General features: G+C 35.4%; 1 protein-coding gene across 1 annotated transcript in view; it reads left to right on the top strand.

Annotated features, from left to right (window-relative positions):
- Positions 1-20,587, top strand: part of CNTNAP2 (contactin associated protein 2) — a 1,138,684-nt gene that overhangs the window by 526,029 nt on the left and 592,068 nt on the right. The window contains exons 6-8 of the mRNA XM_084507662.1: positions 8,866-9,069; positions 10,749-10,933; positions 14,120-14,263. Of these exons, the coding sequence (XP_084363788.1) occupies positions 8,866-9,069; positions 10,749-10,933; positions 14,120-14,263 (533 nt within the window). The remainder of the gene's footprint in view (positions 1-8,865; positions 9,070-10,748; positions 10,934-14,119; positions 14,264-20,587) is intronic.

Raw genomic sequence — 20,587 nt, 5'->3', positions numbered from 1 at the left:
CATTTCATAGCCCATTTATTCACTGAGTAAATAGAATGTTTGATGACATGGTACAAATCCTTTGTTCACTGCTTGCTGTTGTTTTGTTTGGTTGTTTGTTTTTCATTAAGTAATGAGTGAGTTCAGCAGTTTAATATGGATTGAGATCTGTTCTGGCCATTTATTGTGCGAGAGTCAGTGTTGTCCTTTTTTTATTGACCTGAAGCTCTTGTGATTTACTTTTTTAATAAACAGTAAAAACATTAGTAGGGTCTAGCTATTTTCAAGTAAATTAAGTTCTTTACTGTACCTGCTATCAGAGTGTAATTATACACTTTAATGTTCCCATTGAGAACCAACATCAGATGACCAGTTTCACAATTAAGGACAGAATGAAATATATTTACAGTTGCAAGGAAGGCAAAATTGTAAATCAACATGATAAAATACCAAAATGTTGGATTTCTTTATAATATACATATAGTTTTACCAAATTAATTTGACAGCACCATAGTTAGAGAATAATAAAACATAAATAATATTTTGCAGCTTCTAGTGCATAGTTGCAAGATCCTTAAAATTTAACTTTTACAATCACATATGATCCTTGTAATGATGTAGATAATAAAAACTTTTTAAAGTGTAAAAACTCACATAACAAACTGCTTCTGTTTTGTCCATTCAATAAATGCTATTGTACTATGAACTGGAAAATTATTAACTGAAACGTGATTGCTACAGCCAGAAAAACTGAAGGAGGTTTTAGCAAAATTAAATGATTTTATGAACTAATATGAACTGTCACTTATGAATACGGATGATGTTCATGCTAGTGTAACTTCAAGGAAATAAAGACTGTGTGTTTTAACTTGCATCTACTTGTAGCTCAAAGTTAGTTGAAAATATCCAGGGTTTCATTTTTAGGATTTAACAGGCCTCCAGCACAGCCTTTGATTTTTTTTTTTCTGTAATTTAACCATTTGAATAAAGTTATTTTAAAGAGAAGAAAGCATGCACCAACAATATTTCACATTACATTTTCAGAACAAAATACTTCTGTTATTTATTTATTTATTTATTTATTTATTTATTTATTTTATTAATTGTCAATACAACATACAGGTAACTTTAGAGATTTTCTGGTTGGGAAAAAAAAAAAAAAAAGAAAAGAAAAACTAGTTGTTCAGTAAATTAAATAACTGGAATTTGGATAAGAAACACGTTGCCATAGATGTTTCCTAACTCCCTTAGTTACAGACTGCAACTCATACCATGCACCATAATTGACTTTCTGGAGTCAGAGTAGATTATGAAAACAATAGTTTTTGTCTGGCTGACAATCATATTGAATTGCAGTTTTACCTCAGTTTTCTCTGGCACTGCTAGTAGTACTAGCAGTTACATAACTAGTCAAACATAACTATAACACTATATAACTAGTGTTATAGGAGCACAGAGCAATTCCGCATGGTCTAATTTGTATATTGCTGTGGTTAGGGTGCAAAAGCTAGGTATAGATTAAAGCCGAATTGCAAAGTATAGTATAATCATGTTTATTGCCTCATTTATCAAACATAATATAAGCATAACGCTTTCCCATTTGGTTTTTAAATAAAATTAACTTTGAAAAGCTGAAGAATTAATGAAATAAAATTTATTTGAGAGTCTTGTGTTGTGTTAGATCTGGATAAAAAAGATCATCAGCCATAGTGTTAAGTGCATGAAAAATCATCCTACTTACACAGACCCTTAAGACGGTAACTTCATGGCATATTTGGAAGCTTACTCTGAGTTTAGAAGTCTTGCTTTCCTTCAAATATCTTAGTTCTTTCTTCTGTGTATTTTGTAAATAATGCCTTGACAGACCTCCAAATTTTCCCAGAAGAAGCTGCTTTTATCTTACACGATACAATGCAGAAGTTAGGTGTAATACAGCAGAGCACTGCACTGTTATGTACACTCATCACAAAATGATTGTCTTAAGTAACTGTTAGATTGTATAGCAATGCAGCTGAATAACTACACAAATTAGAAGAAGAATCTATCCTACTGTAGTGGGTTTACGTGGCAAGGTTCTGGTAGCAGGGGGCCATAGGGGTGGTTTCTCTGAGAAGGGTCTAGAAGCTATCACACATTTGGTAAGGGCCCCACTGCTGACCAGAGCTGAGCTATATGTGATGTTGTTTGCGCCTCTGTGAGACCATATTAAAGACAGGGGAAAAAAAATGCTGCACCACGCACAACAGCTGAGGGAATGAGAGGAGTGAGGAACAGCCTTGCAAGCGCCACGGTCAGTGAAGAAGGAGGGGGAGAGGTGCTCCAGCTACCGGAGCAGAAGTCCCCTGCGGCCTGTGGTGAGGACCATGGTGAAGCAGGCTGTCCCCCTGCAGCCCATGGAGTACCACGGTGGAGCAGGGTTCCATGCTGCAGCCCGTGGAGGAGACCATGGTGGAGCAGGTGAACCTGCACTGATGGAGGCTGCCGCCTGTGGAAGACCCCTGCTAGAGGAAATTCCGGGCTGGGCCTGTAGCCCATGGAGAGGAGACTACACAGGAGCAGGTGACCTGGCAGGAGCTGCTGGCCATGGGGGAGCCTGGTTGGAGCAGTTTGCTCCTGAGGGATGGACCCCGTGATATGGCCCCATATCTGGAGCAGTTCTTGTCTGTGGGCAGCCCATGCCGGATCAGTTCATCAAGGACTGCATCCTGTGGGAGAGACCCCACAGCACAAGGGATGAGAGTGACTGAGAAGGAGGGGCGGAGAAGAAGCGCTACAGACTGAACATGACCCCCATTCCCCTGTTCCCCTGCGCCGCTCGGGGGGAGGAGGTGTAAGAGGGTGGATGGGGGGGGGGAGGTGCTTTTGGTTTCTTTCCTTTTTTTCTCACTTCTCTAGCTTGTTAGTAATAAGCAGTAAATCTTACTACCTCCCTATGCTGAGTCTGTTTTGCCCGTCACAATAATTACTGTGCGATCTCCTTGTCCTTATCTCAACCCTCGAGCCCTTTTCATTGTATTTTCTCCCTGTTCCTCTTTGAGGAGGGTGAGTGAGAGAGCAGCTGTGGTGGAGCTCAGCCGTCCACCTGAGTAAAACCACCACACCTACAGAAAAGAAAAGGGTGAGGGGTTTTTAGCCATGGTCAATAGATTACATTTCTTTATATATTGTTTCCGTTTTTATTTTTCTTCCACTGCTTTTTAATTCCATTTTTTGCATTTTCTTCATATTATCCAAGACAAATAATCACTCATTTAAAGACAGATTTGCATGAGATCTAATGAAGTGCAGGTGTTATTAGTATACCAGAATAATAACAACAGTGAAATAAGGAAAAAAGTAGGAAATAATAAAAGGAAATACATGCCTGTGCTTCAACATTCAGAAAGACCTAGAAAAGTGCAGAGAGCTGCTGGCCTATCTTCAGCAGATATTGCACTCAGAACTTGGCACAATATTCTCACCACCTTAGGGAACAGTTCTTCACAGATTTATTTTGTAAGTTCCTGGCAGGTATTTTTCATTTTATAACATAATATATATTTTATAAGATAAAATGTAAGAATAAAATTTGTGCATTCTACCTATGAATTGAGTTTAAAATAGACCTTGACAAGTATTCTTTGGTACTTTGCCATGTCAATTACATGCATACATTTTATCTACTATAAAGAAGAAATCATAAATAATAAACTAAAAAAAAATAATCAAAACCTCATAGTAAATGTGTTTTTTTTTTTTTTTTTCTTTTTCAAGCACTTAGGGTTGAATTATTTGACAAATACAACAGGATTAAGATTCAGTACACTGGAAGCTAATCAGGCAACAGAAACTTTAAAATTGATTTTTCTTCGCCTTATGCTTCTAGAATATGAAGAAGTATGTGCTATTGTATATACAAAATACATCTGTATCTGTATTAGGTTTAGCGGTTTGCCCCCCTTATGGCAGATGTATTGCCTTTTGAAAAACTTAGTAAAGGCATTGTCAGTTTTACTGCAGCAGATTTCAAACCAGTGAGTTGCCCATGTCCTTACAGCCAGACTGTAGTGCCTGAAGGCAATGTTCAAACACATTACCTTTGGCTCTCTACTCCAATGAGAGAGAGCATAGAAAGGAGACTCTTTTGACTGATGTGCTGGGACAGAGCTTCTTCATTTTTACTGGTGCAATGAGATGTAGTAATGTATTTCTAACAAGAGATCAGCTAACTTAGTAGTACTGAGATTCAAACTGCAAAAACTCCAGTGGCAAATTTAACATGCTGTCATGTTGACAGTACTTGGGACTCCTGAAAAAAATAGATTAGGATCTTCTGAAGTAATTTCTCTATAGGCACCTTGTCATGGGTTGCAACAAAGAGTTTTTTTTCTTATGATTTTGAGCCTTATCCCTTGCTTTAGAATGGGAAAGCCTCAATTTTTGCTGTTAAAATATGGACATAATGTATTATTTATATGCTTTTATTTGTCACAATGATATTTTAGTACCCATGATTAAGAGTGACAACAATTGAAACCATGTGTGGGGAATATTGTGGCCCAGCCAGAGGTGCTTTGATGAATCTCTGATGTTTTCAAAGGATAGATGCCTGGTCAATATTTTTTATTAGTACAGTATTAGTATATGTGTTAGTGCACACAGCAGGCATAAGTCTCACATCATACAGTAAAAAAGGAAAGATCTTTTCCCTAAAAATATTTAATCTAAAAAGAAAATTAAAGCAGATGAAATAGCGATAATGGAGAAGAGAGAATGGAGATGAAAAAAGTGAAAAAAAAATCACCTATGCTGGGAATCAGTAGTACAGAACCTTTGTATTTTCAATCCCAGAGATTATTTTGCAGGTACTGTGTAGAGTAGATCATTTAGAGATCATCAGCAATTTTTAAATATGAGTACATGTTAAATTTCCCATGAATATTGTTGAGTTTATTTTCTGCATGGTAAGAATCTCTCTGGAAAGTACTGTTCTGATCAATGCCATTTTACTGATACCCCCTGATAGCAGGGATTTTTTAGTAATTCCAGGCAGTAGCTTTATCAAGCTAAGTGGCTGTGCTGAAATCACTGTTGAGTCTTTAAGAATGAGCACTTCTGTGTTTTTGAGATGCTGACATTGAGGATACAGTTATATTTTTCTCACCAGAAACAGAGGAAATAGAGAACTACTGGAGCCTGAGTCTGATTAGAAGTAATTTTTAATTAATTAATTATTTATTTTTGGAACTCTAATCTCTTTTTACAGATTTGGTTCCCTTACCAAAACTTACCAAATTCTGCAAGTCTCCAAAAGAACAGGGCAAAAGTGGCTACACAGGGCTACCTGTGTCTGCCGCACAAGTAGTACAACCCATGACTGTTGATTTCTCCTTTGAAATTTGTGAATGGGGTCCTAACAATGTTTTAAAGGTTTTCTGACTTGATTATTCTTTAGATGAAAACTGAATGTGGTGATGTCATTAACTAATGAAACTGTGTTAATTGTGCCATCTCAGAAATATACTGGAATAAGGCCTAACACATCTTCTTGGACAGCTAAAAGTAGTGTTGTATTTTTAAGATGTCAACAGCATCGTCCAGGCTGTCTGGAAATCCAAGAGTGGAGAAGTCAGATTACAAGTAATCAGGCTTGTATTTCCTATTTAATTTTTTATATGTTTTTTAATAATGTCAATTTTTTTCCCCTCTAACCATATTTTTGTTTCCCTTTCTCCCTCTCCCTCTTTCCTCAACTCATGCTTTCTCTTGTGATATATATATATATATATATATGTATAGTCCATTGCAACAGTAGCCTCTGAGAACAATCAGACCTCCCTGAATTTATGTGAATATACAGTATGCAATGGCTTAGGTCTCTTTCCTACGAATGCAGGCTAGTTCAGTGGCTAAGGATGAGAAAAATTATATATTTACACTGCAATTATATGAATTATATGGTTTACTGTCTTAAGTACCATTTCTCATCACGGTAATTACCATGATATTAAGTAGCTGAGTGTCATCATAGAAGGAACACAAGTCATTACCACAGTTCTACATATGATAACTCTTAAACATAATTGCTATGTAATCTTTAGGTGATTGAATTATCATGCAGGCCTGTGTGCATACTGTAAGCATAGCTATGCATAAAAGAAAGCTGCTTAATCAAAGATTACTGCTTCTTCTTTTTTTTTTATAATTGAATGATTTTCTAAACATAATAATTCAGGGCCAGGTTTTGAAAAAAAATATGTTACTTTTACTCAACTTTGTAACTGTGGGTTATGAGTTTGCTTCAATGAATAATGAGAAAAACGTGTCTGCATGTTGGCAAGAGTGATCTACGTACAAAAGCGATACTTGCCTTTTCAGGGCTAACATGTTGGGAATCCATAAACCCACTGAAGTCAATGTCCTGATTAGATCTTGGTTGCATGCTTGATAGTTATGGTAATTTTTGCAGATGTTAGAAAGAGGAACCAGCTGGCCTTAGGAGTAAGGTGATATACCCCATATAGGAGATTCTATAAACAGCAACAAGTAAATCTGACAAATATTAAAGGAAAAGGATCTATGATTTTGTATATGGAACTATATTTTTTATGATGTGTATTTGTTATGACAGTAGCTTAATCTATAATATCCATCAATTTCTTTAATTTGTATCATTTCTTCATGGCAGTTGTATGCCAGTTTGGAAGAGTATAATCTATGTAGAAGATTTGCTTTACATAGAAACATGAATTTGGTAATTACAGTGTGATTAAAAATATAAATTTCATGTAGATTTTTTTTTTTTCTGTAAACAGTTTTCATGCTTTTCTAAAATTTCTTAATACCCACAAAAATCTCAAGAAATGTTTATTGGATTTTTCTTCAAGCAAAAATAACTGGGTTTATATAATCTCTTTTATAGTATTTTTCTAACAAATTTATTTGTTTCTACAAAATAAACTCCAGAAGTATTTATTTTCTTGAGTAATGACAGTATACAAGATAACCCCACCTCTGAACTCACATACTGTTGCTTCTGAATACACACTCAGAATAGGAAATGGAGTGCCTTCATTTCTGAGAGCAGCACCTTCATCTATGCCTGACTAAATGTGTTCTTCTTACATGCTGATAATTTTTTAATGTATTTCTTGCACTAAAATCATAGTGTGCCATTCTGATATTTAATTTTCAGTTGATTCACTGTCCTGGAATTTGTCATTCATAGGTATTAGATCAGACTCAAAGTTTTAATTGAACTTGGAGCTTAATGAGTATTTTTTTATCAGAGTGTATATGGCAAGGTGTGTTTTATAAAGAAAATGTGTGTTTCTAATATACATTTCTGATATGCTTCAGATATATATGATATACTAATACCTATGGGATGTTGCAGTTAGTTTGGAATGCTTGTGTTATATTTACTGAAGAAAATTTCTTCCCCATTCAGTTGACATAACGTGGGTCAGAGTTTATTGTTTCATCAGACATCTTTGTATGTTTAAGGGAAATTTGGGCTAGGTTCACGTTAGATGGTTGTAAACTGTTCAGTATATATTAGGTGGACCAATAGACACCATGCTTCCCCTATATCAAACTTAAGAACTGTAAACAGAATTTTTACAAGGTAACTCAGATCTTCAGTTCTTCCATTTTCATAGTCCCCAGAGGGTCAATAGTTCATATCAGCTGAGGACTATGACTATATTACGTGTTACGATTATGCGTATAGATTTATTAAGATCTACAAAGGTCAAATGACAGTATCAACCAGAAACAGGTATTACATACTTCATTGTAATGCACAGGAACATTGTTTCAGAAAAACGAATGTTCTGTAAGTAGTATTGAACTATTTATTATATTAGTGATTTGTGGGAAAAATCCCGAAGGATAAAAACATAATGTGTTGGTCTTTATATTTGAAAACTTGCTATGCTTAATGATGTGAGGATGTATGAATAGGCATTTAATCAATATGACTGCAAGCCTCAGTCTCAATTGAGTGTGTTTTAGTTAATGAATACAAGATGGGATGTGAATTTCGTGACAGAACAATGAGAAATAAATCATTTATGAAATATTGGTTATGTTTCTACATACTTTTCAGTACCAAATAAATGCTAAACATCATGAAGCTTGATTGAATGCTTTTCTTTGAAAATAAAAGAGCTCTTATATCACTGTGAAAAGTGTTTCTAGAAATTACAGAATGTGAAAAAGCAATCTATACAGTTGCTATACATAAGAAGTCCTTTTGTAGTAACTGATGACTCAACACTAGTAAAATTGACTCAGCAGATCATTTTGTTAGTCGCTACATTCTCAGATGGTTAGGAATAGATGTAACTACTTCTTAAGACACTTCTCTGAATCACAATGTAAAATAATATTTCAGAAATTACTTGGAAATTACTGAATTAGACAAAGTTTATGTCTATGGTTTAAATAAAGATTGAGGTATCTCTTAAAACTCCTAAGCAATTTCTTTAGATTCATATCTTACTGCTCACAGTCCTCTCAGATACATATATTGGATGTTTAAGAGGTATAACATGAATTAGTAATAACAACCCAGTGATTTGTCTCTCATTTTCAACTATAATTGGGAAAATGTGTAGGCAAGCAACTATATTAAGAGAAGCTAAGATAAGTTCAGTAAAGTGGTAGTGTTTTCCCACAAACTCTGCTTTATAACATCCAATGAATTAAATTTATGCTCTTCCTGGTTCCTACTTTCGATAGTATTAAGTTATGGTCAAGAGGAAATGCATTTGCAAAGCATCCTGTACTTGCACAGCTTTTTATTCTGTTCAAGTACAGTCCACATACGGCATGGCTCTTTTTCCAGTTGCTAAAGGAATGTATAATTACTAATCAACAATGTTATTTGTTTTTGTCTTTTAGGGGCTGATGTTATCAATTTTGATGGCCATGTAGTGTTACCATACAGATTCAGGAACAAGAAAATGAAAACACTGAAGGATGTCATCTCTCTGAAATTTAAAACCTCTGAAAGTGAAGGTGTAATCTTCCATGGAGAAGGACAGCAAGGAGACTATATCACCTTGGAACTCAAGAAAGCCAAACTTGTTCTAAATTTAAATTTAGGTATATTTTGATTGTCTAGTTTTCTGCACTTTTTAATTCTCCAAAGAATTTACCTCCTTTTTTTCCTCAGTAATATGGCAGGCCACATCATTTAATAAGAACATTTGTTGAAAACTTTCTTCATTCCTTTTATTTATTTATTTTTATTTTTCCTGTTCTATGCCTCCCCATTTACTTTGTGTGAGATAACATGAAAATAAACTCATTAAAAAAAATCAACAATATATTGTTATTAGAAATTTGTCACAAAGAAAAGAGTATTGACGGAATTATATTTGACCTCTGCTATAGTTCTGTCTTCTTCACAGAATCACAAAATAGTTAGGGTTGGAAGGAACTTCTGGAGGTCATCTTGTCCAACCCCCCTGCTCAAGCAGGGTCACCTAGAACCAGGAACATGTCCAGTAATCTTTTGAACGTCTCCAAGAATGGAGACTGTCATGGTCTCATTTGTACGTAATCAAGTGTCAGTATGAGAGAAGGGTGCTGCCTTTAATTATAGAGGAATAAGGATCAGCAATCTTAACCAAAAAAAAAAAAAAAAAAAAAAAAAGCCTAGGAAGCTATGTGAGATTGAGGCTCCGTGACCATTCCTAGAAAGAAGTATATCTTGAAGGTAGGCAAAGAGAAGTGTTTTTTGTTGTTGTTGTTGTCATTTGTTTGTTTCTTAAGCTCTTAATATGAAGCAAAAAGGCAGTATGATCGTTTGTAGTGAAGTAATGTAGTAATGTAGTGAAGCCATGGCAGTTTGATTTGCCAGAATGTGTTATCAACATTCACAGCCTTAGTGTCTGAATTGCAGGCATGCACCAGAAATGCTTTAGGTTCTCATGTATTCAAAACATGGAAGAATGCACTGAGTTATTGGGCAATGCAGCAGTTTTTTAAACTTATTGCTGAATGTGTCATTTGCTGCTCCAGTTGAGATCTATAGCCTTTGCTGGCTTAGCTACGTCAGTCAGCATACAATGAGATGCGATCCCTGATGAACATACCTGCATTGGCAAAAGTCCCTGGAAAGAACAGCAGTAAGTTGCAAAACTGTGCTCTTGCTAGTATTTTATTTGACTTCCAGAAAACTAAAGTTGACACAGGAGGAAAGACTGAAATAAGCTATGTTAGCAAAAGACTTATTTATTTTTTTCCCCGTAGCCAGCTCAGTCTGCTTTGAGCCTCTTCCTATAACAGTAGCTGGTATAGCTATATAGAGAGTCTACAAAGTATTGAACTTATTTGTTTGCAGTTATCAGACCAAAAAGACTTTCTGTTACCAGAGTTTATTATCACGCAGTGTCCTCAATGATCAGTACAGTTTCATTGAAGCTCAAGACCTGGAACAAAAGCTATTCTGGGAAGGGTGACAGCTTTTCACTTCTGCTGGACAGGGATCGAAACACCGAAAACCTTTAGTTGAAAACAATTTTGCAACTGAAAGTACATATTGCTTCTCTGGTTCACCTCCGAATAACTATGCATTACCAATTTGATACTTGCTGTATTTGATATACCTATCTGTATTTACGTAAACAACCCTCCACCGTTTGCTTCATAGTGGGCTGACTTGCTCCAGCCTCCTGTGTGTCCATTATGATTCAGGTAAAATATTGACAGAATAAAAGGAAAATGCTTGCTGAACTGGTGTGAGATGAAAATTGCTGTTGTTTCTATTCTTATTTTAGGTAGCAATCAGCTTGGCTCTATTTATGGCCACACATCTGTGATGACAGGCAGTCTCTTAGATGATCACCACTGGCACTCCATCATCATAGAGCGCCATGGAAGAAACATCAATCTCACCCTGGACAGACACATTCAGCATTTCAGAACCAATGGAGAATTTGATTACCTGGACCTGGATTATGAGGTAGATGGTGATTTTTTTTCATTTTCATTTAAATAGACGTTATAAAGAGAAGTCCAATAAGAAGGGAAGAGAAAATTAATATAGTTAAAGTGGTGTTTTTTTTATAACTTTTTGTTTGTTTGTTTGTTTTAATGATCGTTATAATTAATTTTGCCTTATATTTCATGGAATTTTATTTTGAACAGTTTTCTCTTAGGTGTAAATTTAGTTTCCCTTCATTAGTCTAACAGATAACTTCTATTATAAAGCTCATCTCAGCCTATTGTTCTAAAATAGGAGGTCTGTGTAATTCAGCCAGCAGCCAGCTAAGGGTACAGCTAAGCAGCTGCTGTAAGCACAAGATTGATTAAAAAAAAAAAAAAAAAAAAAAAAAAAAAAAAAAAAAGTTTTTTACTTAATGACCTTGATCTTGCTTTTTTTTTAAGCACATAAGTACTTCCTTGTATTTTCATAAGTACACCATCAATAACTAATTTCCAGAAAGAAACAGTAAAGAGCTAGAAAACTTCCAAGAAAACTTTTGTTTAATGAGTCAGTTAATAAATACAAGTGTTGGTAATAAACTACACTATACTACACTTTCTCTTAGCTAAAAGGCTGAGAAGTGGTCTTAGAAACCAGGGGAGAGAAACTGGATCAAGGAAGAATTGCCTTTAGCAGAAGAGGATCAGGTCAGAGAATGCTCAAGCAAGGTGTACATACATAATTCACTAGACACCGATGAGGAGAGAAAGAGGAGATGAAGAGGAGAAGAAAAAAAGAGGAAGAGGAGGGGAAGATGAGGAGAGGGGAATGTCACATGTACCTACAGAATGGGAGACTTTCGTTATATAGACTTTGTAAAATAATTTTCTTGCACTGTTTCCTGTTTCTGATGAGAACTAATGTAGTTGCCTGAACCACATGTAACTATTTCCATCCACATAAATAAGTGCCTTCTTTATTAGCACTAATGATGACATAATACTCATTGAACAAATGAGTACTCAAAAAATACTCAATAAGCAAATTTACCTGTACCAGTGATACTAATGGGACATGGAAGATCTGAACTGAGCTACTGAAAATTCACAAAAATAGACTTTATTAAAGATTTTCAACTGAGTGAACTACAGAAAAAGGCTGAGTGCCTTAAGTCCTTGAGCATTTTGCAGATATATGTGTAACATATTTACATAATAAATGTATTGTGTACAATAAAGTTACTTATAAGTGAGGGGGAAATCCAGGAGATTAAACTTTCCCTTCTTTGACATTAGAAACTTCACTGGCAGTTCTCAAAAATAAATTTAAATCTCCATGTACATAGATAGATCTGCATATGTTTAATGGAAATTATTTGATTGTGTGGATATATATTCTGTAGTTTGTATAAATGCAACAGCCTTGAACTCTTCTCCTTTCTTTCCTCTCAAATTCATAGGCTACATTTAATTGTGTTGCACTTGTGATGTTAATCATCATAGATAAAACACAATGAATCAAAACAATTTTTCATAGAAAAGACAAAGCAATAACTCCAAATGTCTCCACCTTCATCCTTCCTTCAGTTAGCTTTTGTTGCTGGGCAAAATGTCAAATGTTATGGGATATCCTTTTTGTCAGTTTGTGTTAGTTGTCCTAGCTGTGTCACACCCCGGTTTCTTGTGCACCTCCAACCTACTCACTGGCAGGGGAACATGAGAACCAGAAAAGGCCTTCATGCTTTGTAAGCAATAGCTAAAATGTTGTTGTGTTACCAACACTGTTTTGGTCACCAATCCAAAACATAGCACCACATGAGCTATTATGAAGAAAATTAACTCTATCCAAGCTAAAACCAGTGCACCTTTCTATTTTCTCCTGTCCAAAAACATGACTATAACATGCAAAAGAATGTTTGACAACAATTACTATATTACAATCACATTCTTCAGTTTGTGTAAGGTGGTGTGTCTTTTCTAAAGTCAAATCAAATCATTTTATCAAATCAAACTATTTATAAAGATCTTAGTTTTGAACTATATAGCTTTACTTCTTATATGCTAAGTCAATATCTCTTTGGGATAGAAAGTGGTATCTTACATGCTTTTAAAATGGTAAGTGGGTCCCTTGATCTGCATTTTCCTGCCTTCAGTAATATCCAATGGCATTAACAATGAATGATATTTAAAAGCTTGGTTCTGCCAAATCTCAGCAGCAGACTGCAAGCAGAAATATTTGTGAGCTTTCCTGGGGTAGGAAATCTAGCTGCTATTATTATTTATACCATCATCTATTTGATATAAATACTTAACAAAGATTGCAGGGACTAATCTCACGGGTCCTTTATTCTTCACAACTGGGCTGCAAAGTATTAATGAAATTAAAAAGACCCTGGCAGGGTAGAGACCTGTATAGTCTCTATGGGGTGACAGGGAGAGAAGAACAATTCTAGTTCATAAATTATTTGTTTTTTATAGTGTTTCAGCACTAGAGATTCTGGATAACCTCGTGTTTTAAAGTAATGAAATTCAACATCAAGAGAAAAACAATTCTTGTTTGTTGTGCTAAGTCATGTGGTAACTCTTCATTGACTATAACTACATGATAAAAGTGTACTTTCAATAGTGGAAGGTGATCTTGTCTAACCAGAGATAGTAACTTTAACTAAGGGATTCTGTAAAATCCTTCTAGATAAAGTAAATATATAAGCATTAAAGGAAGCAAATGCATCATACTGAAACCCACAACTGCTGTGTTGTAGTCTGAGCTCTGAATCTAACACATTTATACTTAAATGATTCAAGTAAGGCTATCTACCTTGCTAATCTCATATCTACTCATTTCTGCTTGAGAAAAATAATGAAAAGGACAGTTATTCCAAGTACTTTGTTATTTGAGACAAGTATTATTCAGTAGCAGTCAGAAGAGCAGTCTGATATGAGTAACCATGATGTGGGTGTGCTCTTTATTTGGAGAAGTACAATAACAATTGAGATTTGCTACCATAAATATTTGCAATCACAAATTCATTATATATTTTTTTTCCTGCTTTTGCAGTGCCTGTTTGGAACTTCTTTTTCATAATTAGCAGTGTTGCTAGCTATTAGTCTCTGTGTTTGAGTGTTCAAAAAAAAGCAAATGCATCTGCAACAGATATGTTTAAAAAATCTAAGAAGTGTTTGCCCTCCAGTAACTACCTTCCATTTTTTGTTGCATTCAAAGATAACCTTTGGAGGCATGCCTTTTTCTGGGAAGCCAAGTTCTAACAGCAGGAAAAATTTCAAAGGCTGTATGGAGAGCATCAACTACAATGGCAATAATATCACTGACCTTGCCAAAAGGAAGAAATTGGAGCCTTCTAATGTGGTGAGAACATAATTTAATGGTCATCTAAACTTCTGCTTCTCATTCTAAGGAAGTTTTGTGTGTGTGTGTAGCAGATACCCTCGTGATGTAATATACAAAACAAAGTTTATCATGTGCCCAAAGATCTCATTGTAAATACTTCTGTGACTTTTTTTTTTTTTAATAATTATTATTTTAAATATATTTTTTTAATTATTATTATCTCTGAGCATTTTACTTCTGGGAGTTAAATTTCAGCTTTTCAAAATTAACCTTCAGTATCAGATAACTAGTTTTTAAAAGAAAACAGATGGACCCAATTATAGTGATCCACTACTAGGGTAGACAAGATTTATTATTAAATCAATTCCAGGTTTCTCATGGCTTTAAATCCTGGTATTTTCCATCTGTGCAGAGCTAGTTGGATTGCTGAAGTGAAAAATCACTGGAAAGAGATGGTTCTAGATCCCTTTTCTGGGAGCTTTAAAAAGCCTCAAGGTACTCATCTTCAAAATCATTATTTAGCTTATTAACATTACAAAGTTTAATAATATTTTATTCTGGTGGTAGTTTTCCTTTTTTTTTTTTTTCTTGCTTAAGCGCTTATAGTTGCTTTAAAGCAACTTTAAAACGAGTTTAAACTTGTGGCTTTATAGACAGGCTGATCAAGAAAAGCTATACAAGATATACAAGAAATTTGTATATCTTTAAGGTTCTAAATGTTCCTCAAAATATTTGATGACTTACACAAGCAATGTGGGTAGGAAATGAATGTATTATTACCATGAACTTCAGATGGCCTGAGTAAGATGTTCAAGGCTTTTTTCTGTACAAGATTACAACCTTCACAACCCCCTGCTAGCAATATGTATGGTTCCACTGTTGCTTTTTTTTTTTTTTTTAAGTATTGCATAGTAAATATTTATACATGCAATAATGATAAAGTGCAAAGGGCTGATTACCATTTGATTATTCCTTGGATAGTAATATTGATGTTTCATGTAATTGTATGAACAATATGGCTAAATGAGCAAGGTTATAAGGAAGGATAATTCTGAGTATGTGATATAAATCCTGAGTCTGTACCAACTCAGTAATACAGCCTGATATTTAGAACCTCTTTTTATAAATGATTTTTTTTCAGTGTTGTCAAAGACAAAGAGAATGATATATATGTCAAAAAAGAAGACTACCCTTCTAGAATTTTTTCAGTTATTTTTTTTTTCAAAATCACCTGCTTGCAGTGCATATTAAACTTGTAATTTAAGCACATTTTTCAAAGATTGATAATTAATTCAGGAAAGAATTGTTATACAGGAGATTTTTTTTCTTTTTTTTTTTTTTTTCCCAGTCCAGTCTATTGTAAGTTAGTAGGACATTTTCTTAAAGCGTCTTCCTGAACAGAAGCGTTACTTAAGAGATTTCTGTAGCAGAAATACCTCTAGAGAGTGCAGCATAGATAGCAGTCCTAAAGTCTTAGTAAAACCATCTCTCTATTTTTATTTGGTTGTATTTTTAGTTTGTGTGGGTTTGTTTTTGTTTTTTTTTGGGGGGGGTGGGATGGGGCATGACACAGGCTTTTTGCTTGGTTTCTGATTAAATTCTGTTACCCATAACAAAATCCACATCTGTGGCTTTGTCAGTGTTAGTGCTTCATCAAGAGGCTGTGACATGCTAGTTTAATTTAATGACTCTCTTGATTTCCGATTCTAATATCTATAAAAATAGAAGTGACCTTTGCTTTCAGTAATATTACTTATATTGCTTAGACTCTTCAAAAGCAAAATCTATTTTACTCTAATTAAATCAACATGGATTTCTGTGTTTCTTACAGAAGACTTTGTTTCCTAGTTTTGAGCCTGATTTACCATAGAAAGTAGAGCTGGTTGAGACTACTGTAGTCAATAACCATGTTTCTGATAATGACTCTTAAGTAATCCAACCAGGATCAAAGCTTCATTGTAGGAGATACTGTACAGATGCATAATAGTTGGTACACCCTGCCCTAAACAGTTTATTATACAAAACAAAAAAAAAAAAAAAAAAAAAAAACATACAAAACAAAATGTAATAAAATGGAACAGAGTTGAAGTAATCAACATGTTTATAAGAAGTATCACGAGGGTTGAAATAAAAGAAGAGAAAAGACTATGAAAGAGGTGTGAGACAAAAGGAAAGATGTTCTTATAGGCAGATTTCAAAGGTCACACAGAAAAAGGAAATGGACAAGTTAATAGAATGAGGAGATCTAGACAATTTAAGGAGATAATCTTCATTTGTCTCTGAACAAAAATGAAGTTAATATCTAGAAATCTTTAGGTCTCACATACATAGGTGTTATGACTATGAGTGCACCACCAAGAGTGCACTCATAACATTTACTTAAATGATTTATTCATTTTAGCTTTTGAGATTAACAAAATAGGGAAAAAAAAGGGGGGGGGGGGGGGGGAGGGCAGGAGTGTCACAGCCCTCTGTGATAGAAAAGGTAGCAACAACTCTTTGGGGAGAATGAGTAAGATGGATGGCCTTGAACAGTTGTTCTTACTAGTGGAACCTGATTTGTTTTCATATTAGATAAATGAGACAAATGATAAACATCTCCAAAAGGGAGAGAAGGAGAGCCAAGACAAATAATAAGTGTCTGCTTTTCTCCTGAATCAAGTTGCAAACACGAGTTGGCAGTGACTAAATAGAACAGTAGGTGTTAACTCTTGTTTACAGCTTGGTTCAGGTCTAAGACAAAAATAAAGACCATGCTTACACAGAAGTCTTCCAGTCCATCTTTTTTATGTTTATCTAAAAGAGTAAGTTTATTTATGGTTTGTTTTTTTGTGTACATTTACAAGCACTAAAGTGTAATATGCAGCACTTTCCCAAAGCCTGTAACAGAAAAATTCTGAGAAGAATCATATTTGCTGTCCTCTATCTTTACATACATTAGGCCTATATTCCACCCACTTCAGCAGCTGCTCCATCAGATATTACTGAGGGCAATCATGTGCAAATTTAACATAAGTTTTTTCTTTGCATTTGCCAAATGTTCTTAACATAATAAGGATGAGTAATAAGCTATTTTAAGAAAAATACTGAAACAACATGACAACTATTAGCTAGAATATTATTGCCTTTACTGTATGATCTAACTTAATTTAACAGGTACTGTAGTGTTACTAAACTCATTACCTCTCTTTTGCAAGGTTCATCCATTATCTCTATTAATTGAGTGTTTTTGTTTTTGTTTTTTTTTTTTTAAGGCCAGGTAGTATTTCCACAGGGGATAAGATCTGAAAGCAAAAATCATTTATAAAAGGTAAACATGAAGCTAACTTGAAAGACAGAGTTCGTGATACAAAGGTCAAAGTGACCAAATCAAGATATTTTTGTAATTTCCCTTCCAATGTATTATAAGTAATTCTTTAATAAGATCAACAGTTTTAGTATAAAAGCATGTATTTGAGTATAAATGCACACTGTACGTTTGACTTCCATATCACTGCCCAGAAAGGTATTCAACAAATTATCATAGAATCATAGAGTAGTTTAGGTTGCAAGGGACCTTAAAGATCATCTAGTTCCACTCTCCCTACCATGGGGAGACACACACCTTCCATTAGACAAGATTGCTTAAAGCCCCATCAAGCCTGGCCTTGAACACTTCCAGGGATGGCACATCCACAACTTCTATGGGCAACCCATTTTATAACCTTCATTCACCCTCTGAGTAAATAATTACTTCCTAATATCTGATAGAAATATTCTCTTTTTAAAAACTGTTAACCCTTGTCCTGTCACTACACTCCCTGACAAAGAATACCTCTCCTGCTTTCTTCTAGGGCATCTTTAGATAATGGAAAATGGGTTTAAGGTCTCCCCAGAGTCTTCTCTTCTTTAGGCTGAAAAACCTCAACTCCCTCAGCCTGTCCTCATAAGGGAAGTGCTCTAGCCCTCTGATCCTCCTCAGGGCCCTCCTCTGAAATTGTTTGTGTGCTGGGGGCTCCAGAGCTGAATACAGCAGAATTCCAGGTGGAGTCTCACAAGAGCAGAGTAGAGAGGGACCTCAACCTGCTGGCCATGCTTGTCTTGATGCAGCCCAGGATACAGTTAGCTTTCTGGGCTGCAAATGCACACTGAAAGCTCATGTTGACCTACTTGTCAACCAACACCCCCAAGTCCATCTCCTCAGAGCTGCTGTCAATCCATTCACCATCCAGCCTGTATTTGTGATTGGGATTGCCAAGGCTCAGATGCAGGATCTTGCACTTGGCTTTGTTGAACTCCGTGAAGTTCACAGAGGCCCACTTCTCAAGTCTGTCTAGGTGCCTCTGGATGGCATCCCTTCCCTCCAGTGTGTCAACCACACCACACAGCTTGGTGTCATCAGCAAACTTGCTGAGGGTGCAATTGATCCCACTGTCCATGTCACCAACAAAGATGTCAAACAACAACTGTTCAGATACTGAGTGCAACTATCTCGTCAATTTCTTATCCACTGAGTGTGCCATCCATCGGATCCATGTCTGTCCAATTTAAAGACAAGGATATCATGGGGGACAGTGTCAAATGCTTTTGCACAAGTCCTGGTAGATGACATTAGTTGCTCTTTCCTTATCCACCATTGCTGTAACCCTGTTGCAGAAGGCCACCAGGTTTGTCATGGTTGATCTGCCTTTAGTGAAGATGTTGGCTGTCACCAATCACCTCCTTATTTTCCATATGCCTTAGCAGAGTTTCTGGGAGGATCCATGATCTTGTCAGGCACATAGGTGAGGACTGACATGACTGTAGTTCCCTGGGTCTTCTTTTTTTCCCTATTGAAAATGAGGGTTATGTTTCCTCTCTTTCAGTTACTGGGAACCTCACTGCACTGTGATGACTTCTCAAATATGACAGACAGTGCCTTAGTAACTTTATCTGCCAGTTCCTTCAGGACCCATGGGTGTATCTCATCAGGCCGCTTGGATTTGTGCAACCTTAGGTTACTTAAAGTAGTCTTGAAGCCGATCTCCTACAGTGGGCTTTTCTTCGTTCCCCCAGTCCCTGCCTTTGCCTTCTGGGGCTTGGGATTCAGAAACTACTCTGAATCTACACAAAAGGATCTCTTTCTCTTTGAAAAACAGGGATGCTTTTATAGAGACAAGCTGCAAATTAGTTCTAATTTGTAGCCCAGACGTAGTGAACAATGTGTATCCAATGGGCTTAAATTTTAGACAATCTTCCTGTGAAGTACAGTCTTAGTGGGAATTGGGAATCCAGTTCAGATTAATCTAAATGTCTCAACAGGGAAAATACCATTTTAGCTAACAGTGAAATTAGAATTATATGTTACTTCCTCAAGAAATCTCTTACGCAGTTAGTGTTTATGATAAATGAGCTCACTGATGTGAAAAAGGATTTGAATGGACTGAGTTCCATTAACCTTAATAGGCATTATATGTGCAAGTGTCTCATGCATCAGGATATGAAAGCCTTCTTTTTATGAGGAAATTGTTGGTTCCTCACAGTAACAAGACAGAAAGAGAAACTTACAAATGTCTAACAAAATACTTTCTGAGTGCTTCTTAATTGTCATCTGTGACTAGTGTCTCTGACTGTATTGTAAGATGCAGGCTCTTACAAAATGTTATTGTCCTCTGTGCCTACAGTGAAATACCTTATCTACGTAACAAAATATATTTCTAATCCATAGTGTGACTACCACACTGAGAATATTAACAAAGGGTTGCAGAGCGTATTTCATCCAAATTCCAGATTTTTTTTTCTGTATGTAAAACCTGTGGTTTAGCCAAAATATGTGTATCACACTTGGAAATATTCAGACTGAAAGTATCCAAAAAATTGTTAGCTATTATGTTAGCTTGAAATGAAAATCTGTAGGCAACTTTTAGACTGAATAAATAAATAAATAAATAAATAGTCAAGCTGATTAGTATCAAAGCAGCTAAAAGGAGGTCCTTTGACTTTACTGAGAAAGTAGTTGTCATTTCTGTAATTCACACTCCAATTTGAAAGATTCCTGTAGTTGTTTTCGCTAATCATTTTCCTTAATCTTTAAATGTATTTTGTTACCCGTGGAACATATGTGGTATACAAAAAGAACATGGTTTCTGATGTTGCAATTTTATCATAAAGATAGGAACAAATCCTTTTTTTGAGATCAGCAAAGAGAAGTCTCTTCTTTAGTTTCAGAGTAACGGAAACTCCAATGTTTTGTGATTAATAATGGAGGTAACCTGGTAGTCTAGCTACTTCTTGTTTTACTGGCTAGTATAAGTAGACTGTGTGGCAGTATAATTTCTGACACTCTGTAGGAAAAAGAGGTAGTTATGCAGAATACATCTAAGA

This window comes from Aythya ferina (assembly GCF_964211825.1).
Source record: "Aythya ferina genome assembly, chromosome: 2".
Lineage (NCBI taxonomy): Eukaryota > Metazoa > Chordata > Aves > Anseriformes > Anatidae > Aythya > Aythya ferina.
This window is presented reverse-complemented; position numbering and strand designations above follow the sequence as displayed.